The following is a 24,247-nucleotide window of genomic DNA, read 5'->3' on the forward strand; positions in this document are numbered from 1 at the left end:
AGTGTACCCGTCTAAGCTGTGAGCCGCCAAAAATGAAATGCTATCCCAGTGACTGTAGTTATAAGCACCTGATGCCTTGTCTACTTACCGTCCCTAAAAGTAAGGTCCTAAGGAATTTATATGGGGTAGAGATTTTCCATTACTCTGCATGCGAAATGTCTGAAGTGATGTTGGTAAATCAGTACCTGCAGGTAAATTAATGCATTGCCTTCCCAATGTATCAATGCCAGTGCACTAGGGGACAGACAGTGTTGCCTAACTGTTTTAGCAAGGAATGTGTCCAGTATTGCCTTTGATTGTAGATGATGAGTCCCTTCTCTGTGCCTGGCCAGCACCAGAGCGTACTCGCCACTGGCCCCTCAGCTGCACCCTGGTTTTGTGGGCAGGATACTCAAATCTGGAGCCCAGAAGAGATCAGTGATATATTCTGGTCCAGCCCCAACCTAGAGCCCTCTGGCAGTGTTCAGGCTATGCTTCAACTTACGTACTGCTTTGACATATGCAAGTCTAAATGAAGGTGGCGGTGAATTGCTGCGATGTGCCTTATCTGTTTTGTTAAACAGGGCAATATTTACTGTTGTTTGCCATCTTTCTGATTTCACCTCAGTCAAAGCATCCATTGAATTTTTCCTAATTTACACTAGCAGAAATAATTTTAGGATCAGGCTCTATGTATTTATTTCAGTATTTTTTTCAAAACTATATGCTATGAAGTATCTTTCAGACCCTCCCTCAACAAAATGTTAAAACCTAAATGTACTTTTTACCAGTTATGCTATTTGTATTCTGAATGTCACTTAATGTAGCCAACAGAGAAGGATAGATAGATTCTGTATTGATTTTATTTTCTGGCATTCTTACTTTATGGCAGTGGTGTAGTATGAGGGTTACAGAATTCAGAAAGAAGTATACTTATAGTCAACTTTTTGATGGGATGTAGTTTTCATGAGATGTGTCTTTTAACCAACCCATCCTTTACAAAGAACAGCTACATTCCTTTCACGAAGGAATATGTTTGTTGCCTGATTGAGAGCTAGTCTAAAAAGAAAGAAAAATATTGTGTTAGTTTATTTCTTCCTTAAGCTGCATGAAAAAAAGCACTGGAATATTTCTTTTCATTTAACAATAACTTTTTATTACTTTAAAATTTCAAATTTTCTGTGAAATTCTGTGTATGACTGAGAACAGCAGCGTGAATATCATCATAGATGATGAACTTTGAAAGGGAGTTATTTTGATGCAGACTATTTAATTGTGTTTCTGAAGCCAAGCACCTATTTGACTCAGATCCTAGTGAAGAAAAGTACCTACCTGAAAGATACAATAATATCCTGCTCTTTCAGATGTGTCTAAGGCTGCTCTGAGCTCAAATGACTACATTGAAGGAGATGCTCACCATCAAATGTTTGAATGGTCAGACTTTGGGCATAGAACCACTCCAAAAGGAAGAGCAAAGAGAGCGAAATTATGCTTTTAACAACTCACTTTTGTCCTCTCTAGGTTACTGGACCAGGCAATTTTTTCCCTTCCTATTGTACTGATGGATTTCAATAAGTTAGTGGCAAGAAAGGCTTAAAATGCGCTGTGGAATCTAACTTTTCGGTGTGTTATTTGCTTGTTTGTTTAACTAGGGACAGGGGGCCCTGTCTGAGAGACTAAGGAGCTTTAGCATGCAGGATCTCTCGACGATTCGTGGAGACAGCAGCAGCACTGTTCCTCCTTCAGTCACTGTACGAACAAGTAGCAAACAGAGCCAGCCAAAAACATCCAGAAGTGCATCAGAAGGCACTGGCAGCTCAGGTAAGTGCCAGCTTTATTTTCAGTGTTGTGTTGTCTGGAATATCACACAGTTGAATGAAGTCATGCAGTTGGCAGGAATATATAGAAACAGACATTGCAGGCAGCGCATACCAGAATTCGCAGGACACAGACATGCTGTTGAGTCTCTTGGCACTTAAGAGAGAAAACAGTTTCATCGTTTGATGGTTACTATTCCTGGCTGGTACCAAGGACGGGACTTGAGCATGCAACGCAGCCAGCGCCAGTCCTTGCAACTTAAGCTGAAAAGTTAGGCTGTGGGCTGTGGGCTGCAGGCTGTGGTGGGTTTTCAATGAGAGGGGCTAATGGAAGTGCAAAAAGGGGGTGATAAGAATGCACAGTAGTGGACAAGGGTCATTATCATCAAATATGGTGATACAGCCTCTCTCTCTATGTCATCTAAACATAAAGGCGAGTTCTAATGGATATCTGGTTTGAATTAGGCCCACTTGTGCTTGTACAGTAGCTGTTACAACGCTTGACAGTTGTAGTTCCAGAACTTTATCACTGATGAAGCCTACCAAGAAATAAAACCCATATAAAGCACTCCTAGAAGCAGAGACCGAGATCTGACAGCTGTTTACGATAGGAAGTATGTCTGCATAAGCACTGTTATGGAAAACAAGTCTATCTGAAGGGCAATGGTTTGTTTTCAAATTCTGAAAGAACAAAGGGAAGAAACACAAATGTCCATGTCAGCAGTCCCCACTGTCTCACAGAAACATTAGCCTTCTCTTTAGATTCCTGCTTTAGAGATAATGGGATTTAGTCTGACATCAGAGGGAGTCAGCAAAAATACCCCAGACTATCTGTTTGACACGAGGATGACTCAGCCGAAGACCTCACCTTTCTTGTAAAAGGTCTTTCTAACCAGCTGTTAGAAAGCCTGACAGCAGAAGCTGGGATACATGGAACAACTGTAAGAACATTAATAGAGAACCTGGCTGGGGCTGCAAACATGGTACCCTTGGTCTGAGTAGAAATCCTGCTTTACAGAGACTTTTAGGGAAGGTTTGAAGGAACGGGTCCTGTGTCTGCAGAAGCAGTGTGGTGGTTAGGAGGCAAGACTGTGAGTTAGGACACATGAATTCACACCCCGCTTTATTGCAAAATACTGGTATGACCTGGAGTGTACCTTTGTTCCTCAGTGTGTCTGTAAAACAGAACAAATTGTACTTCCCATGTGCAGGTCCTGAAAGCCATATGTGGTAGAAGATGCTTGTGTATTTTAAGGTCAATACCTTAGAAGATTTCTTATGTGGCTTTCCTGTACACCTTACTTCAGTGATTATAACATGTAAAATACCTGTAGAAAAGTCCTGTCTGTAGATTGATCCCAGTTTTGCAAGACGGTTTTTGTTTGTAGTAACAGCACTCTATCTTGCTACTACTTCTGAGAAGTTTCTGAACAACTGAAATGCCCCTTTTTATGTTTTCCCTTCTTTTATTCTGCCTTTGTTTCCCAGTCCAGGCATCTGAGAAGCTGTATGAGGGTGTGCTGGGATCTTGATGACTTGCTGATCTGGGTGCCACTCTTATAGCCCTTCTTCTGCTCTTTGTTTATTCAGGTGCTTTCACTCCCACCTGTTTCTCTACATCCTCCATCCATACCAACTTGTTACAGTCCTCTGCAAGTGCAGCTCTCAAAGTCACTGCTTGAATTTACAAATGATCAGTAACTGTGGCAGGGACAGGAACCTGAAGCGTTATTTTGACTGGATGTGTTGAGGAGTGCTGCTGCACATGGGGTTTGAGGAAAGGGGCATTGCTAGACCACAGCCAACCTTACAAGTGGAAAAGCCAAGCACTGTGAGCATCATTCAGTCCTACGGGGGTCGTAGTCTTTGATGAAGGAGTAAATGTACAGATTGCCTATGGGAGTGCTTTTATAGCTCCCTTTATTTCTCTCATATGGCTGTCAGGGATGTACAAAAGGCTGAAGAATTAGTTTTGCGTCTAGCACAGGCTCTTAATTTTCTCAACAGGAGAGACAGACATGTCAAAGAGAGAAGAGCAGCCTTATGATAATGAGATGTCAAGTGCTACCCTTGGGTGATGGAACAGCCCAGCTATGGTCACTCAAGCTGTCCAGTAGTAAAGAGCTGTGGACTCGGGAAGAAATCTTGAGTTTGATCCAGATTAAAAATACTTTCTTGTACTATTTTTGAGGGATTATTTTTAACTCAGGCTTATTTGCTGATCCGCCTTACTGGGAGCCTCCAAAATAACTGTTTTGGGAGACCTTCGGGGAGATATGTTTTGAGATCAAGAGGCCAGGAACTGGAAGCTCCTAAAGCCAGCTTTGTTACTGAACGAATGGTGCATGGAAGCACACCCTCACTTACAACAGTGAGGCAAAGACAAGAGATGGCTCTTTACATTGAGGTTACAGGAGTTTAGATGGATCCCATTCCCTGAGCAATGAAAACACAGCCAGATCTGGTGTGGAACTTGGTGTTGCTCAGTTCCAACCCTGTTGTGTGACTATGTTTAAGAGCAGATATGATATCTGAAAGAAAGTGATTTGGAAAGACAGGGGGATGGAGAGAGGTCTGTTGTCCTCCCTGCACAGATGAGACTCTGAAACTCAGGTTTGTCGGTATGAAACCCCCCACTCTCCCTCTGAGCACCAGGAGTGGTTCAGATTCTGGTTTCACATCTCTTGGGCATGTTTCCAAGACCACTGAAACCTGTGAAAAGACTCTTCAGACACTGGTGGGCTTTGGCTGTGGCCAAAAGCTGGCTGCAGGACAACGCTGTACTCAGACTACATTAAGTATCCACTCAGCTTGTTTCATTTCCATTGTTGTTATTTTTATAATGTGACTGGTGCTGGTCAGATGGATTTGTGACTCTCTGAATCCCCTCTTGACACAAAGCACCGTGTGAAGAGCTTGGCATTTAGTTAGTAATGACCACATGCAGACACAGCAAGGGTTTATTTTTGCCTGCTGAAGAGTGTCTTATGAGGCCAAGAAATAGAATATGCAAGAGCTGCCTTTGAGACAAGGGGAATTACTCCTTCTTTTCCTCTACCTTTTGCTGCTTTCCCCCCCCCCCTCTATCTTTTGCTGTCTTCGCTGCCTTTCAATGGTGCCAGCTGTACATTGAGCAGTCCCGCTCGTGCGGATGGCCTTCTGCAGGAGCAGAACTGCTCAGTGTATAGCGGGCTCCAGGTGTATTCACACCCATTCCACAGAAAGACCCTTCTCCTCCTCCTCACACCCAGTCAACATGAAGGGGCAAAGGCTGCTTTTGCCATGATTTGTGTGTGGCTGCCAACCCCACGCACAGCACATTATGTGAGGCATTGCCACTGCTCCTGTGAAGCATGTGCACACCTTCCTTTGACACACCGAGGAAACACGATGATTGTCCTTCCTCCACATAGCAGGCCCACCACCTGTCCTCTTTATCTGATCTTTCGCTTTGCTCTTAGTTCAGTGTTTCTTGACTTAGTGTCCTGGCACCCTGATGATAGCCTGTGATATTTTAGCTTTGATGCATGTTCCAACCTGTGCTTCTTCCACAGGCACAACTGTCCCTTTCCTTTGGGAACTGTAAGTGTCATGTGGCTACTCATCGTTATGGAAACATGCAAGCTCCAGAACAACATTTCCAAATATTTTTCAAGGCAATCTTGCTGTTCTGGCAAATGTCCAGTAACAATCCACATACAGATGTGTCTTTATTAACAGCGGGGGGCTTTTGCACTTCTTAACCCTACAGTATTGCCTTAAAAGCATCCTGGACAGTGCAGATAAAACTTGTTCACTTGCAATGGCTGGTGAGTGACACATGTGACTTGAGGAGTGGGATATTGGCCACTGTGTCACATAGCTCAATCCCATAGCTGATGCAAACATCTCACGGTTGCTGATGTCAGTGGAAACCTCCAGTGTGGGCTGGGCACTGGAGACGGGCTTTTCTTTTGGGTGAGTCAGTGGGACATATTTCAGCAGCAGCAGATTTGCGTTGCATCACGGGATGGTGAGTGTCCAGAGCTGATGCTGTCTGGGCCAGAGGATCACACATTACACAGCCACCCTCTGTATTGACCAGACTGAGTGCTTTTTCTGCTGAAGATCATTCTCAGCTGGAACAATTTCAAAGCAGAAATGTGCAGTATGCTTTCTGATAGTCTCCACTCATCTGTGCAGGAGAGAGTCAAGGCTGTTTCTTGGGTTTGCACTTAAGCGCTTAAGGCTTTGCAGGACAGAACAAAGGTAGGGGAATATCGGCATTCAGGATATGTGTGGATAGCTCAGTCCCCACCAACCAGAAAAACTCCAGAAAGATGTGTGAGAACAACCCATATGTATATGTTGTATGAGCTCTCAGAGAATAAACCTTCAGAAAACTGTGATCAGCTACCTTCTGTGTAAAATCAGAGGCTAAACCCGCAGCAGATCTCTTGAGGTTGGTTAAGACTCATCTCTTTTACACAAAGGCCATAGTTTTATGGCCGCATCCAGCCAATGTGAGCCAGCGCTCCCGTTGAAAGGGTATGACCCAGCTGCTTGCTTCTGCCCCATACCGTCCTTTCCCTTGGACATGTTTAAATCTTATTTATATATGCTGACCCCAGCCAGGGAGCTGTTTCAAGTTAAATGCTGTTCCTTGCTTCCAGGTTGCTCTTGACCTGGGTCAGATCCTGAAGGCAATAGAGAGCAGCAGCCAATAGAGAGCAGCAGCACAGACATCAGCAACAGGACAACGTAGAGGCCAGAGCGTAAGGGGCAATGGGACATCTGCTTTCAGCAGCAGCACTGGTTTATGCTGATTTTAAATGACTGTGAAACTATGGAAGGACTTTCAGTGTCTACAGTGCAGGATAATCATGACCAAGGAAATCACACAGAGCTCAAACTCTTTTTTCCTCCAGAAGCTTTTTTTTGTCTGGAGTCATTGATGCCACTGTGAGGATTAAATTGGAAGGCTCAAACTGGAAATTATTTCTAGGCTGTTTCCTGGAGCACAAGCTATCCAGAAGATGAAGCTGTAAAGGTCACGCTTTTATGAACAGCTGTGAATCACCTGCAGTTGCACTGAAGGGTGCAATGCAATTCCCTTGGTTGCTTTCATTCTTATGGCAATTCCACCAAAATATAATTCCTGCAGGACTCCTCAGCATGTTCCTGATTTAGGAAGATCAGGGATCTGTGGATAGTTTTCCTTCAGAAGCTGCGTGAATGGCTGCACCAGTGCTTGTAGAAGTCTAAATCTACTGAAAAAAGTCCAGGCATGTAGCAATACAAGTCCCAGTATTGCATCCCGTGTTTATTATCATACAGCCTTTTGCACTGTGTTACCCATTGCTTATCCATGCTCCCAGACCCCTCTGGTCAGGAGTTATTTCTGTTTAGTGATCTGAGAACAGAGTCAGGGAACTGTATGTAATCCCAGCCTTAACACCCCTTAGGCACATAGGCTGGGGTGAGGCACGTTCCTGAGTCTGTGCTGGTGAATAGAGACGATTGTCTCTTAATGCACATGGGGGCCGTGAAGTCCACCTCAGGATGATACCAAGTGTTTTCTGAGAGATAGCTTAGCCTGATGAGTTCCTAACGCTCAGCTCCTCTTTCAGTGTGCACGTGTTGCTCAGTATGCCGACTCCTCAGAGGTGAGTGCTGGATTTCCTGCGCCCCGATACCCACGCATCCCTTTCGGGCATGACTGCGTTCCCAGCCTGGCTTGCTCCTGCCGCTTGTACTCACTGGGTTTCCTAACACCAGGGGAACAAACCAGGGGAAGGCCAGGCTGCGAGTGAGTTTGTGAGCTGTGTGTGTGCTGATGGCAAGTATTGCAGTGCTTCTCACCTTACTGACCTGTGTTACCCAAGGCTGGGGAGTGTTTCTCTGGAGAAAAACACCAGTCCTTTCTGGTCTAGAGGATGTACCACTGTTCTTGCTGCACCAGTGTAACTCCTGCCCCGTATCCCCCAGTACTGGTGTAAAACCGCAGGGAAACCAGCAAGAGCAAAGCTTCCTCAGTCCCAGCCCTGTTTTACTCTGTTCCCTAAGGATTGGCACGTGTCTCTCTGTTAGTGGAGAGGACACATGTTTGGGATGAGCAGGGTAAATAACAAAGCCCAGTAGCAGACCCTGGTACGATGAAATAGAGTTGAACAGACTCTCCCTGCTTCAGTCTGTGCTAGAGCCATTTTTGAAGAGTGTCCCACTGTCCCCAGCGTTGCTTGTGTTTACAAACTTAGGAGTGTAGTGAATGGTTTAGCTGCCGGTGGTCTTTTCAATGCTGCGCCACTTAGCTTGGTTGCTAAGAGCTGAGCCGTGTCACTTCTGAATTTTGTCCCAGTGGCAGATGAAAGGAGGGGGAGGCCTCTGATTTGGGCATGCCAGAGGATGGGGCTGCCAAGCAGCTTGTCTAGGGAGAAGGAAGAAATCTAGACTGGCAGTGTCTCATGTTGGTGGAAGCAAAAGACTTCCGTAACTCCTTATCTCATGTGCTTTTTGTTTATTTTGCATACTGTAATCAACCTGGGGATGGCAGCAGAGGAACTGCAGGATCACAGTGCTGCCACCATGCTGCAGCCAGCGCTGCTGGCTCATGTCACTTCCAGAGTACTAGGGTGTTCGTTCCCACTGCCTTGCACCTGATCTGCCATGCAGCCCTGTGCAGCATTAATGTTTGGAGGCTGGTGATCCCAGCCTGGCACTTGTCTCCTTGCACGCTATGTAGATGGCAAACCAACCCTCATATTTGGTTTGTCACCCTCCCTGTTGTCCTTTTCTGGTTCTTTGCACTAGCACATTTTGGGTGAGTGTGCCACTGTGCAGGAGAATGAAGCCTGTTTAAGGTGATATCTGTTTAAGCAATCATGAAACACTTGTATTCACAGTGCATTTTATTAGCACCCTTCTAATTTTAGCCTAAACCAATTTTATGGATTTGACTTCAAAGTGTTACTCATAAAAAGGATCACTGAATCCTTAAGTGCTTAATAGTCATGAGTTAATCTTAGGAAAGTATTAAATGATGCTAAAGCAGTAATCAGTCCAATATGTTCACAAATTGGGCCCAAAGTCATGTTGATCTGGTTTAAATTGTGTGCCCTGTCTTTCGGATTGGCTTGTCTTACTGTTTTTTTCCCCCTGACATAATCCAGTCCCTTAGACCATGTCAATAGGGATATGCTGAGGCTCTATCTCATAGAGGGTTCATTCTGTCTCCACAGGCTGCCCTTTCTCTGTCTCTAAGGCAATAGATGCATTAATGCACTCTCAGACAACGCCTGCCGTTTAAAATGCTCCTTTGTAAGTGCAGCTTTGGTAGCTCAGAGAGCTGGCTACGTAATATGAAGACATTTTCTCAGCACCACAAAAAGCAGGGAGAAGAAAGAAGCTAAGTTTGTTTAGCTAGGACTAAGTTGTCCTGAACTATTGGCACTCATCTTTCCTTGGTGCACACTTTTGTGTAGCCAGTTTCAGAGTACAATCGTGAACAGTACTCATTTCCAAAGAGTTTATAATCTAAATGGGCAGATAGTCAAGCCTTACCTCAAGCAGGAGTATTAAAGGCTGGTTTAGAGCCATGATGCAGCCTTTTTGGCAGAAGCAGTTGCCTTAATGCTCTTGCAGGTGAAACTCAATTGTTTCTCTCGCTGGCTGACTCATAGAAATCCCCACAGCTCTTAGGAGAGCTCAGGCTGGTGGGAGCAAAGTCTGCCCATCCTGCTCCCTAGATGAAATCCTGAGAGAAGGTTTCATGAGGACGTGGCCTGCAGGTGCCATGGAGCGTGCATTTGTGCAGAGACTGAAGGCCAGGCTGAGTGCAGCATGATCTTACCCTGTACAGGAGCAGATCTGTCACTTGTCAGTGGTGCTGGGCTCCTCTGCCACTGAAGCTGTTTGCTTCACAGAAGAGCTCTTTCCTGCCCAGTTGGCTCCCTCCAGCTGGCCTCACAGTCTGCACATGACACAAGCATTGACACAATTCAGGACATTCATCCTTCTTTGCTCTGGGCAGCATCAGTAAATGCAAGCGTGTTCCACTATATATACTCCAGCGTGTCTTCTTGACAGCTTCTGTGTCAGCTCCTCTTGCTCTTGTTCAGTGGCAGGCCTTTGCTGGCAAAACTCCTCCCAGGTCTTTACACAAGTTTCTGATTTATCTCTTGTATGTTCACAGCCTGCAGAAAGTCAGGCTGCAGCATTAAGGAATAACGATACAATTATCTAAGAGCTTTTTTTCCCCTTCAGGAAGGACGGAGTGAAAATCTCCAGGGATATCTGTTTGTCTTTTGGCAGTGCCTGGTAAATGCTTAAATGCATTAAACAAGCTTGCTTGGAACTGGCATTTAAGAAGTAACAAATATTATGTTTGGTGGTATTCTCTCAACTAACGTCTCTTTGGTGCTGTGGCATGGTTGAGATGGAGGAACAATTTTAATCCTTGCAGAGAATAAGTATATCTAGCAGTTATTGAAGAATCAGCTGTGTATCAGGAGAACTGTTGCGGCTGCATGCATTTGAGGGGGCATTTAGTACTAAAATGCTGATCAGGAGCCTTAGGCAAAGTAAGAAATATGCAAGGACATTAGTGATGAATGGGACTGGTTTTGAGTGTGCACTGCAGGGTTATGCTCCATAGTGGTGAGTGATACAGTAATGTACGACTTAAAAACTACAGCTCAGCAGTGACTGACGGCCAGCCTAGCCAACATGTTCAGTCAGCCATCCGCAAGGTGTTGCAGCCCCTGGAGTTTTTCCAATAAAATAATGTTGGATCTCTTCCTACATGTGGTTGTCATCCTGAAGACAAGGTGACAGATCACACACAATCAGCAGTACAAGTCAGCAAGGACCTTAATGGGACATTCACTTAATTGTGTTTTGAACAAATGACCTTATTGATATATTAGATGTATCCAATCCCTTCTTTGTGGTATGCTACAAATTGCACATGAGATTATTACAGTGGAAAATACTCTTGAAAAACTAATTGACTTTTCAGCAAGGGGGCTGTTCATATGTCTCTGAACTAATTCAATTAAATGGTGTAGGTAGTTTCATTTTTGTTCTTAGCCAGTTTTGCTTCCAGCTCTTGTGCTGGGGATTTACACATTTTTTTTAACCTTTCTCTCATTGAGCTTAAAGAACAAACGACAACTTTCCATTGCTCTAGGCATTTTGTTCCTTAAAACTTCCCTTTACTAAATGTTGAATCAAATTTTTATAGCTATGATTTGCATCACTTTGCAACACTACCTCTGAATGGCAATTTGGGAGTTTCTCTGGGTATTGAAAAATACTTTCATAGTTATTTTGGTTATTTCAGGGAAGGAAAAATTTTCATGGAAAATCAGTAGGTTCTTTAATTATATTTGCATTTTAGCAACAGAAAGTTAAAACATTTGTTGTTGTTTAATAAACTCCAGTTGAACCACAGATATTATGAAAGTGAAGATGAAGATTTCTGTGCTCTGAAACAATGTTCCTTCCGCCTCTACACCCAAATGTTTTCCCCTAACAGTTTATTCTTTCCTTTTCTCTATGTAAATATTATGGGACTCTGATGTAAGTGTTACAGATTGCATGAGTTTTCTTCTGAGGTGTTTGGAATAGACTAGCACTTAACAACTTAATCATTTGTGGGATGTGTTTTCATTAACGATGACTTTGTTGATGTGATTAGACTTGTTTGCTTTGGTTGCACTTGACTTCAGCTTTGGAAAGGATGTCTGCCTCTGTTTTGTGGCTCCTGGGCAGTGTGTGCTGGTGGAGTTGGCTGCTCCTAACTTCTTCGTTTGGCAATGAAATCTGTTGGGGAAGTACATGACTTGGGTCATTGTCTTTTGGAAATGATGGCAAATTTGTCTTTCTTGCAGGGAAAAGAAGCTGATCGCCATCATATAATAAATACCTGCTCTCTTGCTCTTATTAAGTGGTGTGCAAATCTCCTTATATGAATTATCCCCTGGAAAGGCTGGAGTGACTTTATCTTCCATTACAATAATACAATACCTTGCTCCTGGTTTGTGTAGTCTGTGACTGTGGTCTTTCCCATTGCTCCCAAAGAATTACAGTGACAGGAGAAAGAAGTCTTGCCTGGGAAAATAAGGGGGGTCCAGCTTCTCTCAAAGGTATTGGGGTGCCTGATTCCCACTGTAACTGTATTTAAGTGTCCAAATTTTTCAGAGGATCTAGATCAAAGTCCTTTGCTCCTCTGTAATTAGAATGGGCCAGGCCCTGACCTCTGTTGTACTCATGAAAATCCATAGAAGTTACTCTGGATTTAAACAGCAGCATAGATCAGAGCCTGAATCAAAGCAATTGCTGAAAAAACAGCCTGCTACTGAATCCCATTTGTTGCTGTAGAAAGAGTTTTGCAAGTGAGATTTTTTAGCCCATGTAGAATCACAGAGATTAAAGATGACGATGGTCTGGCCTACATTCCCTTGTCTGTGCTGCGTTGTTCCCTGCAGTGCGTTTAATAGCTTAGATCCCAACCCTGTCTACTTTAACTTGGAGTATGCCCAGTTTCAGGGCTTCCCACGCAGTGTGCTGGTTTATCGGTTTGCTTTGAAGGAATTAGGATAGGATGATAGGAACTGGAATTAAGGGGTCCCTTTCCTTAGGGAAGGGAAGTTTACAGTCAGATTCTGTCTTGCCTTAGTGAAGAGAGGAGTGTAATCTGGTCTGGATACTGAAAAGACGTTTGCAAGAGGCGGCAGCAGCTTTAGCCCTGGCACACCAGCCAACTTCCTGTTTCTGCAGCGATTCTGCCCCTCCACACAAAGGTGTCGAGCCATAAATGTAAGAGGTGGAGACACCCGAAATACAGCCTGCTCTGAGATGGGCAGTGAGAGTCTCCCAAAGACGAGAGAGCCGGGGGAGACATCTGATGTATGGTCCGTGCTTTTATGCAGCCACCTCCTGGCTGTGACACGGTCCCTGGGGCTGTCAGCTGCTTCCCTGGAGCAGCACACGCTGCTGGCTCTGCCATTTTGGGGACATCTGACAGTGACCTGAGGCCCCACAGCCTCAGATCCCAAAGCTCTTAGAAACACTCAGGAGGTCACCCGAGGCCAAGTGCTGTCCTCGAGAAGCCTGTGCCCGCCCTGACAACATGTTTTGCTCCTCGGTCTAAGCCTTCTCCAGAAACAAACCTTGGTGTCCCAGAACCCGTCCATTCACTTTAAGCCTCCATCTCCTTTCGCACTAATACCTCACGTGTGCTTATTATTCTGGTTAATCCCCTGCTTTACATTTTCTCCTGCAGAGGACTCACTCCCTTGGTGTAGGAAAAGTATTTTTTTATCCTGTCATCACTCCATTTACAAAAAAAACAACTTCAGAGTTGGCACTCACACAGCAGCAGCCCTTCAGATGTGAGTTGCCTTCAGTCGCACAAGAGCGTAATGCTTCCACAAACGTGGGACAAAGTCTGGAACCCCAGATCAATACGAGGTTGGGATTGTGCACAATACAGATGTCCTTCCCGAGGCAGGAGGGGCAGGGAATCGTCCCTTCTTGCTCCAGTTCTTAAAAAAAGTGCCCTGTGTGTTCAAGACCTGCTCTCATCAATGGTCAGAAATGTAGTGGAAAGACCTGAGATAGACCTGCTTCTTCCCTTTTCCAGTTCAGTGAGGCTGAAGCAAAACTGGTCCTCATTTGGCTGGTTTTCAGTGCCTCATTCACAATGAGATGGAGCAGGGGAGGAGAGGGCCTCAGCCCAACTTCCAGTGGACTTTACAGACCTCTCTGCTGCGGGGGTCAAAGCAGTATGTGCCAGCTTGGAGGCTTATCCTGATCTTCATGGAAGCATCTCCAGGACATGGATATGATGCTCAGACTGATAGGGAGAATAGAAGATCCTGCAGGAGACTGTGCCTCTGCTGTGCCTGTCACGGAGACGGGCAATGCAGGTGGCAGAGCTGCCTGGATATCTTTTTTGCCAGTACCCAATTCAAGAGAGAGAATAATATCGGAGAAAGCAACATATGCTAGACAAGCATGGGATTCCCAGGAGTGTTATCAGGGTTGACAGTTCCTTCTGTCTCCTTTTGCAGCGGAGCGGCTGGCTGTAGGAGAAAGGGAGCAGGGCACATTTGCCTAATCCTGTATGCTCTCAGCTTCAGCAGCCAGCATCTCCGCAGTCTGGTCACTGAATGCTCTAATTCTTGTTCTCCGTTCCCCTGTCCTGTCCCCTGTGAAGTCCTCTTTTTCCTGGGCAAAGCCGTTGTCTCCTCACAGCAGCACGTGGCTGGGGGTGTGTTGTTGGGCCAGCCTGAAGGCCACATCTGAGGGACCTCTGGGGAAGAGGACAGCTGGGAGCAGTCACATGAATCGGTGTTGGGGGCAGTACTTAGCCTCCAAGCTGCAGATTTGGGCATGTTTGGTTCCGGCTTTGCTCAAGCTCTGAACAAAGCATTTAAACCAAACTTGACTCCTTTTTTCATTGGCTTAGAGAGGCACAAGGACCAACTCCCATATCCAAGATGACCTAAGCTAGGTGCCTCCTGAATATCTCACATCCCAAGTGGAAGGATAAAATAGTAATTAAAATAAAATGTTCCTGGACTGATTTGCCATGTGGTCTAGAGAACACATTTAATTCTCCCCACAGTGTAGTCTTAACACCACAATCATATATAGAAAAAAAACCAATTCAGCTTTATCCTGGGCCTCTCTGCAATGTGACTATCAGCATTTTCAGTACAGCTGGGAAAAAGTTGACTTCTGGCTCTTCCCGGAAACCTGCGATGGTGACTTCTAGCCTGCCCAATGCAAATGGTGATAAAGGGGTAGAAACACCGGGTCAGTGGCCAGAAGGTGGTGTGCACCGCTCTCCTGAGCAGCAGCCGCATCCTGTGGGCTGAACGCAGGGGCTGGAAGCGTTTAGCTGCCGACTTGAATTTGGCACCAGAGAGAGCCCCAGTGACCTGCTCATGATTTGTGGTGTTGCTGTAGCCAAATCACTTCTCCTTTGTCTCTCCGTTACCCAACTGAAAGAGCTGTTGGAGAATTCAGTTCTTTTGTGCTTTAAGGATCTAAATGGATTAATAAGTGTTAGACGTTTAAGAATCCTCTCTGGTTTTAGTCTTTGGGTTTTAGTCTTTGTTCCAGCAGAGTCAGGCTGATACAGGCTTACAGTCAGGCTGAGGCAAGAAGCAAAGAGCATTATTTCTATGTATGTTTATACAACAGTCTAAGTACAGGGCCAGTACTGTGGTTAATGCCATCTAAACAGCAAACACTTCCACTCCTGACATGTTTCAGAATGAAAAAAGCCTAACTATCAGTCAAACAAAGAAAGCTCCAGCCCTGCTGATTAGAAACTGTCTGTGCAGATGCAGAAAGCTTGGTCTGGGTGTCCTTTGCTGTACCTCTTGCTTTGGACTGGCCATTAAAAATACCATCTTGCTTCACTATCTGGATTTAAGGCAGCAAATGGATTGTGTTGTGCAACATGACCAGTCCCACAAAGGTCTTGCCATAAGTTGCAAGGTTAAGAACCACCAAGCAGGCCTTAGTGGTTTGTAGTCATGGGGCCATAATCTGCCTTCAGATCCATCAGTGGAGTTAATGCTCCATAAGATTCTCCTCCCAGAGGAGGGCCACAAAAATGATCAGGGGGCTGGAATGCCTCTCCTATGAAGAAAGGCTGAGAGAGTTGGGGTTGTTCAGCCTGGAGAAGAGAAGGCTTCGGGGAGATCTTATTACGGCCTTTCAGTACTTAAAGGGGGCTTATAAGAAAGATGGGGACAGACTTTTTTAGTAGGGCCTGTTGTGACAGGACACGGGGTAATGGTTTTAAACTAAAAGAGGGTAGATTCAGACTAGATAGAAGGAAGAAATTTTTTACAATGAGGGGGGTGAAACACTGGCACAGGTTGCCCAGGTGGTAGATGCCCCATCCCTGGAAACATTCAAGGACAGGTTGGACGGGGCTCTGAGCAACCTGATCTAGTTGAAGATGTCCCTGCTCGTTGCAGGGGGGTTGGACTAGATGACCTTTAAAGGTCCCTTCCAACCCAAACCATTCTATGACTCTATGATTTACCCCAGAGTGACAGAAGAGGGACTTTTCCGCACTCTGGTCTTGCAGCAACACATCCACTTGCTGAGGGTCCATTCAATGCCTGTTAAAGCTTTTGGCTGACTTCAGTGGATCTCAGGCTGGGTGCTTGGCTTGAGCTCTCTCAGCTTCAAGTCAATTAGTGCTGCCGTGCTTCATATTTCTGCGTTCCAGGCAGCTCTCTCCATACTGTTGAGAGGGCTTCAACACTCATTTGGTGTCTTCTAGAGGACACTCCTTCTGCAAGCAGTAGATGCAGGAACTATGGATGGAATCAGTGATTCAAGAGATCAGCTATTTTATTTATCCCTGAGCCAAACAAAAAAAATCTCTGTGTAGAGTCAACCTCCAGAACATCACAGGCTGTGAATTTAGTCTCAGTTCTATGTAAAATAATCCAAATAGAGCTTATAATGCCTTCATAAACAAGAGCCTTTTTATTTCTAACCCCACAGCTGCTATTACTAGAGTGTGATGTGTGAACCTTCTGTCTATTAATCCCTGGAAGATGCATGGCTTTGCAGTGATGTGGCATTTGGCAGAGTGTGAATCAAACCATCACTGATTTCCTCATCCTTTGTCTTCAGACTGTAAATGGCCGTGTTAAATAGGTGTGGACAATAAGTATGAAAAGCCACCTGAGGCAAACTGTGAAACAAAAGGCTCTGTGTTCTCAGATGATGAAGAGAACTATTCATTGGATTCTGCATCCATGAACAAAAGGCCCAAAAAGAAGGATCAACCCCTTGAGGTACTTCCATATTGTCAAGGCTCCTCCTTCTATGACATTCCTTGAAGCTTCAACTGAATGAGCATCTCTCTTTGGTTTAAAAACACTGTGTCCAAACAATACATTTCTAGTCTTTCAGGGGAGGGTCTTGCTATGGGTTCACTCACTTTTCTGCATGTGTGGATTTCCTGAAAGAAGTCTGAATTAGTGCCTGTGGAGATAACAGTTATAGGGGGTTCAGAGCTGGATCTGAATTGCAAAACTTGTATCTAGCTCTAAACCATGTGCTAATGTGGAAGTATTTGGGTGAGAGGATTTGGATATCAACTGCTAGTTGGTTTTTCATGTCTGCAGAGGAAAATATATTCTCACCCCCAAGGCAGGATAGTTAACGGTGAGAGCAGCCAGCACCCACAGCCAGAGCGCTCACAGTCCCTCTCGCTTGAGTTCACACCTAGACAAACCCCACCGAAACCAGCGGCAGTTCTTCCTTCATGACTTCAATAGGTTTTTGAATCAGGCACTGTATTAACAAGTATGCTTTAAGTTGCTTCGTGGAAACAAAAGATCTAAAGGAGACGCAGTTCTCACACTGCAGTTTGCCAAAAGCAATTTTAGCAACATTTTGTTGTGGAGGAAATAAAACCTCCATGGGAGATGCTGTAGGCAAAGACTCCTTCCAGATCTGGGCAGGGGGGATGGGGCCAGAGCCAGCAGCTCTCAGATCCAAGCTGGGAGATCTCCACCATGGGGGAGCTGGGTTTGTTCCACCCTCCCCTTGGCTCAGTGTGAGGGAGCTGGAGCAGTGTGGTTTGGTAAGCAGTTGTGTGATCTTGTGGTGGGTCATCCTATCTTTGGGGGGATCTCACCAAAAGCTGGGCTGCTCTGTTCTTACTGTGGAAAGGTGCAGCCTCTGTAGCTTCTCTCAGAGCTGTCAAGTGGCCTCCCAGAGGAGGCAGAGCTATTCACTCCTGATTTAAGAGTCTTTACTGTGCAGTAAATGGCTGCTTTGCTTTAAGAGCCGTCTGGCTTCCCAAAGAGCAGCCTTCTCCCAAGCTGCAGGAGATACTGTTGTGGTTGTCAGGCTGTGTCCCCGAGCTCCTGGTTTACAGATAGCGACTCTGAGCCAGAGGCTATGGAGTCTGGGGTGGTGTGGGATCCCTGCCTGCCACGCACAGCAGCTTTCTTCCTCAGCTTTTCTCCTCCAGCTGTGCCTTTTTGGATGCAGCTGTCCCATCCAGCTCTGTTGTGCTTTTGGGGATTCACTGTGGGAACTTGAGGTAAAATTTCAGGCTTGGAAGATGGGGTGGGGTGTTGGATTAATTCCATCTCCGGGAAAAACGACCTTGGTTTATGGGCAAGCTGGAAGAGATGGAGATTTAGAAGTCGTCTAAACAAAACCTCGCTGCACTGCGGTTCTGTATCTATATGAATATTTATACCTTGTTGCATCACAGGAATGTGGAAGCACAGCATGATCTTGGGTTGGAAAGTCCTATAAAATAGAAATGACAAAGTCCTCACTTATGAATGGTAAGACGCTGTCGTAGTCTTACAGGTAAATAGGTTGATGTTGTTAAAGAAAATAAAGCTTTGGATATTTATGTAAATGGAGTTGAAGAGCTTACCAGGCCTTGCAGTGTTACGTGATGCTATGACAGGGCTCCACACTGAGAATTTGTGCTCCTCCACAACATCTGGTAACCATTTCTTTTTGTGAAACTTGCAAGACACAATGCTACGCCAAAGCTCTACTGAGAGAAGTATGCACTGCAGATTAGGTTTGGTTGTGGGTTTTTTTTTTTGTTTGCTAGTCTAACTAATTTCTGTCTCAGTCTGGAGAATGGGGTTAATCACAGTAAACCAGTTTCATGGAGTTCATCTGGCTCCTCCTGGGCATTCAGGGCTCCTTTTTAAAGCTCTCTGCATCAGCTGGCTGCAAGGCAGAATTGCAATAGTTGGCTTCTAAAATAATTTCAACGGCTTGTTTCTGGCCTGTCTCCCAAGCGAGGGGCTGATCTTTTAAAAAAGCTCTGCCTTGTGAGAATGACAGGCCCAGTGTGTTCCACCTTGGGGACCCCTTCAGCTTTGTAATGCCCCAACAAGATGTACCCTCAGAGGGGCTGTGGCTGGGTTGAACGTTGCAGCGTGGGCTGGGAGACACCAGAGCTGGCTTTCTGCCACCAGTTTGCTCTCTTCATCCAAGAGCTGCTGTAAATGGCACCAATTTGCCCTGGCTCCTTTGACTGTTATGTTATTAGCAATCTTTAGCCACACCTCTAACCAAGCGCCGGAGGGGAAGGTGTTGGTGTAACCTGGGTAAAGGACTATAACGGGTTTCTTAAAGGGGTTAGTCTTCAGATGGTCATTCATTAATGATCTTCAGGGCCAAGATCTGCCTCTCCATTACTTCATGCCTGGAGCAGGATCATTGTCACAGAGGTGCCATAAAGATGGGTGAGTTTTAAGGAAAGAAAAAACATTTCCTATTATGCTACTGAAGTTTTCTCTTGCTTTTCTGCAGGCACCGCCTAGGACCCTTAGACCTCGCTTCAGGAAGAAAAGTACCTCCTCCTCTGCCACTGAAACAATGTGAGTGCAATGAGCCAATAGCACCAAGATCCACAGAATGTCTCTCTTCTGCCTTAAAGAGCTACTCATTAATAATGTAGGAAACAGCAGTGGGATGGATGTGCTTTGATGTACAGCGTTGTAGACATGGCCTTTCTCTCTCCTCTCTCTGTATCCTTCTGTTACACGCTTCTCGCGTTTGTCCGTGACGTGGGTAGGACAGTCTGGCAGATACCTGCAGGTTAAGAGTCCTTGTTTCGTTTGCAGAGTGTACACCCGCTCACGCTGATCCTGTAAGGCTGTACATTTACAATTCTCGTTTGTGTCTGCATAGCTCTAGCTCTGTGAATGCACAGCGGAAACAAAAATAATCAGTTACTCATGATGATACATTGACAGTGTATTTATTTATGGCTTTATCATTAATGAAGTGGATTTGCAGAAGCCATGGATTTCTCTTTCCTCCCTTCCTCCTCAAGACTCTGAATGATGTAACAAATGTCAAAGTACTTTGACTGTACAAAATGTCCAAGATTCATTACCGAAAGCTGAACTGCAACTCTGTTTCTCTTTCTGCAAGTAAATCACATTTATTCCGAGAAAATCATTGTGCTAAAAGCCATAGAGACAGAACCACTTACAGAGGACGAGGAAGAGACGTGCGAGAGAAAATACACGGTTTCAACGATGTAATGAAGGAGGAGTCTTAATTTTGATCAGCCTGAGCCAGGAGAGTATTGTGTGGAAAACGATGGTGGCTAGAAGAACTAGGCCGTATTGCCTGCGGCAAAGGTTCTACTGCCAGTTTTAAAGTGTGAGCAAGCCAGGCTTGTACTAGCTGCAGCAACAGAACATAGAATCACCTTAGTGACGCACTTCCAGGGGAAAACTCACTTTTCTCCCCTGCCTGCAACAGTGTCAGTCCCAGCGCTCTGCTTTCCTGGTGAGGTGCTGCTGTTTTACTTGCACGAGCAGAGCAGGGCGCTGGGTCTGAGCTGCTTTTTGAAGCCTGGAGTTTCACCTGTAGTATGGAGTTTGGTTAGAACCACAAGAACCAGATGGAGTGGTGTATTTGTATCCATATATAAATGAGAAATATAAAAGAAGAGGAAGACGTGGTAGGGTTTGTGTATTTGTGCTTCAAGTTGGTGTCTCTTGTAAGTGTTGAGCATGTGAAGATTCACACATAAGTTAATTACGTGGCCCTTTGTGTTTGCTCTTGGACCTGTCACATAGACTAGAAAAACATTTAGCATTATGTAGAACGTGCCATCACTAACGGATCAGTACACAGGCTTGATGATAAACAGTACTGTTAATCTAGTTCAGGTGCAGCAGTCCAGGATGCCAACAGCCGGCTGGAGTGTACCAGGCTCGGAGACAAATCTGAAGTGGCCTTTGAAACCTTTTCTCTGCCGGATATGCATCGATATCCCAGCTGTCCCTGTCTGATGGATCCCTGAGGTTTCCCCCCGAGCTTCCTACATATGTGGGGAAGAGAGAAATAAATTATGTGCACGCACAAATGTTTATCTGACCTGGCTAGGAAGTGGAACAAGCAAGCAGGTATTTCCTGTGTCTGCCACAATATTTGGCCTCATTGCCTGAGAATTTTATTTCCTTTATATGTGCTAATTCAATCATATTTTGCAATGGGTAAGAAGGAAAAACTCTTCAGAAAGTAATTGAAAAAAACCCAACAAACCTGACTAAATAGCAGTTACAGAAGAGTCAGTCCGTGGAAGATACTCAGCAAAAGCTTTGAGGAGCTAAGCTTGTGTGTTTTATTTTTAAGCAGCTTTAGAGTTTATTTGATTTCTTTTGGCAAACATTAAAAAGAAATAGAAAAACTGCCTGCAGTGTTAGCAGAAAATAAAACCCTGTTGCAAGCAAGCTGTGTTTTCTTGCTCTGCGATGGGCTGTCATAAGATAAAAAAGCAGCTGACAAGTTTGCACTCAGTTATGCCAAAAAAAACCAACAACATAGAGCTACATAACATCTGACAAATTCTATTCTCAGACACACTGTATTGATTCTCACTAAAATTATTAAATGTGCGTCTAATCTGCTGTTTTACTGTAAACTTGACTGTTTAGCATTTCTTAAGTGCTGAGGTAAAATTGTTGACAAGGGAGTTGCCTTATATCTCTCAAAACGTTCACTGTATAAATAAGAAAAATAAACCTTTTCATATCTCTGGCAAAAACGTATTAATTTATCAACTGAGCTGTATATTTGTGTATAGCTAGACAAGAAATGTGAATGCCTAACCACGTACACTTAGTGCTGTAGTGTTCTGTATACAGGAGAGAACGGTCATTTGCTTTTGATTCCTCGTCTCCCCCACACAGGTTGTTTACAGGTGTTGCCCCAAGTCTGTCATTTCACTCTTCGGCTGCTTGCATTCATTCAGAATAAACACCAGACATGAAGTAGACATGAAGTCTTTTGTTGCAGCTTTTCTCTTGAGCCTCTGCCAAGGAACGAGCCCGATTCGGCGAGTCGCCTTCCTGCGCTGATGCTGACCCCTCCTGGCAAACGAGAGTTTGCAGGACTTGAGCAAAGAGAGGACACATGGATGGTGGTTTCTCAGGGGCGTGTTGATGGGAACAATTCTCAGCTTCCTCCCAGCTCAGGCTCTGAGGGTGCAAGCCGGCTAACCGCTTGCAGATTACTCCTCCTAAAAGCAAGCAATCTTAAAGCTGATGGTTTAAACTAGCAACAGATCTGGCTTAAGTAAGAAAAGCCCAGCTGTCGGGGCCTTTCAGGCAGCTGGCCTCTGCAATCAGTCCTGTAGGGCAGGCAGGCTCCTCCTGACTTCTCGGAGATGGTCCAGAGAGTGTAACTCTGAAAGGAACAGGCCAGCCCTAGAAAATACAGCCTTTAGCCAGCACAAGGCTCAAGCGAAACATGCATTATTCTTGCAGTTCAAGGAAACTGCAGCTGAAGATGGTCCATGGTAAATGGGCCTGTGAATTACCTCACCCATCTACCATAAATTCACCTCAATTATGAAGAGACTAAGCTTGAGCAGGGCAGTGCAGTCCTCCGTGCCTCCTTTCTTGTTGTAGGGGCCAGTGTCAGCGCAGTTACAGCAGTCGCCAGTTGCTGAATCAGAATCACATCAAATATAGACAAGACAGACTTCATATATATCGCTGTCACCTTGGAATTAATCCCACGCTAATCTAAATTGTCTAAGTGCAAACCTGGCACAGAAGGAAAGGAGAATTGGGTTATATATTCCTATTGAGAGGGAGAAAGCTGCTTGGAGAGATACAATGCTCCTTACCCTCATGTAAACAACCTGCTGCCTCTGACTGCTCTCTGAGTGTTCTCATGTAGCGATGAAACCCTTGTACTTGTGACCGAATGCTTGTTAATCAGAGTCTCCTTTTTGCTGTTTGTTTTGGGTACCCATTTTGCATCTAGCACCATATTTGAAATAGCAGAGAACACTACGTTGGGATTTGCGTTTAGACAAACTATTTAAGGATCATAATTGTGCCCTTCATGTGATTTCTTTCTTGTGATCGGTAGAAAAGACCTGTGATGAAATGGTACACTTAATGCCTCACAAGGATGGCCATTACAACAGTATTCCAAAGGTTGATGTTTTGCTGATTTTGTTATACTGCTTGATATACATCTTGAATAAAGTCTTAATCTTTTCTTTAAAAAAAAAAAGAAAAAAAAAAGAAGAAAACATCTTTAGTCTGTTCAATGTATCTGGCAGGCCAGAATAATTACTTTGATCACTGTATTATTTTTATCTCAATTCTGGCTGACTGTATATAGATGTATTCACTAAGTGCTGCATGTCCTTCAGAACTTCTTTCTGTATTATGAACTGGAAAAAAAAAATACAGCTACTGAACACTCTGAGTAACTAGTGAATTCATTGAAATGCTACAGCCTTGAACAGCAAACCATCTCTTGCTATAGAGGTGGCTCTGGAGCTGATAACCAGGGACTACCTGCTTAATAATGGGTTAATTATTAGTGAACATTTTGAAGCTACTGCTAGAAGCAACTGCTTTTCATATGCTTGCTGGAATATCAGGTTTGTAAAGAAAACCTCCTATCTAGCCCTTGGCGAAACCAGAGACGAGTTGCACTGTACACTCCAAAAGGACCCTGTAATAAATCTTTGGTTTTGTTCCATATATACATGTGATCAGAGATATGCAGGGGGAGGTATAATCAGGCTTAAAGAAAGAATAAAACCAAGAAAATACTCAGCATTGACTGCTTGAGGATGTAGCGTAGGACCCAAGGAATATATTCTACTCCTCAAAAACCAACACAGGATACAAAATGTGAGTCCTGTAATGAAATTTCGTGGCTAATACATTTTTAAGTCAGTTATAAAAGCTGCATGTAGCCGTGAAACACTGGTTTTTTTTCTATGCTCTCTAGCATGAAGACAGGCAACAGTTTATCTGGTACCGTGACAGGCAACGATACTGAAACGGAGCCGGCTCTCCTTTCTCCCTTTGCCCAAGGAGACTCCATTCAGTGAGCTACCAATAAGTATGGACACAGCAAAATATATCCTGGGGTTATTTAAACATGTTTCTTTTAAAAATTTTAAGTTTAAATATGTTGAATTATTCACTTTTAATGATGTTTAGACTGTATTCACCCACATTACACACAATCACAGGAAACCAACAGACGTCAGAACATGTAGGTGATCAGCTTGATCTCTGCCAAGTAAAATATAAATTGCAGCTCAAGATAATATTGAATATTCCTTTATTTTGGCCATCGATACCCATAATTCTGATCAGATGATATGCATATGTTTATTTAGAAAAGTAACCAGTATTACAGATTTATGTTCTAAAATTAAGACCATGCCATATGTACCACCACCTCTTTCCTAGAGGGATGCAAAAGTGAAACCAGGATTTCTACACACGAAGATTTGTGCGATCATGATACTTCTGGTAGGGATCATCAACATACCAATTTCTTCTTTTCCAGAAAGAAGTGGTCATTTTATCAAGGAGTTTACATTGCGTTCTAGTGCACAACACCAGCTCTCTCAAACGCTTCTTCTGGGCAGCTGACTTCTTCCACAG

At 44.4% G+C, this 24,247-nt stretch overlaps 1 protein-coding gene across 1 annotated transcript; it reads left to right on the forward strand.

The window, feature by feature from the left end:
- Positions 1-155: 155 nt before the first annotated feature.
- Positions 156-23,682, forward strand: LOC104080148. The gene is made up of 6 exons (XM_009582447.1): positions 156-191; positions 1,632-1,800; positions 7,406-7,441; positions 16,470-16,609; positions 19,113-19,180; positions 23,580-23,682. The coding sequence occupies exons 1-6, from the start codon at positions 156-158 to the stop codon at positions 23,680-23,682; spliced, it is 552 nt and encodes a 183-aa protein (XP_009580742.1).
- Positions 23,683-24,247: the final 565 nt, after the last annotated feature.

The sequence above is a fragment of the Fulmarus glacialis genome, unplaced genomic scaffold (assembly GCF_000690835.1).
Source record: "Fulmarus glacialis isolate BGI_N327 unplaced genomic scaffold, ASM69083v1 scaffold9180, whole genome shotgun sequence".
In the NCBI taxonomy this organism is placed as follows: domain Eukaryota; kingdom Metazoa; phylum Chordata; class Aves; order Procellariiformes; family Procellariidae; genus Fulmarus; species Fulmarus glacialis.

Bases quoted from the DNA above. Each gene is read 5' to 3' on its own strand.
- LOC104080148 (XM_009582447.1), top strand. From the start codon at position 156: ATGTCTGAAGTGATGTTGGTAAATCAGTACCTGCAG. The intron at 192-1,631 runs GTAAATTAATGC...TTGTTTAACTAG, and splicing joins TGGTAAATCAGTACCTGCAG to GGACAGGGGGCCCTGTCTGA. The intron at 19,181-23,579 runs GTGAGTGCAATG...TATGCTCTCTAG, and splicing joins TCCTCTGCCACTGAAACAAT to CATGAAGACAGGCAACAGTT.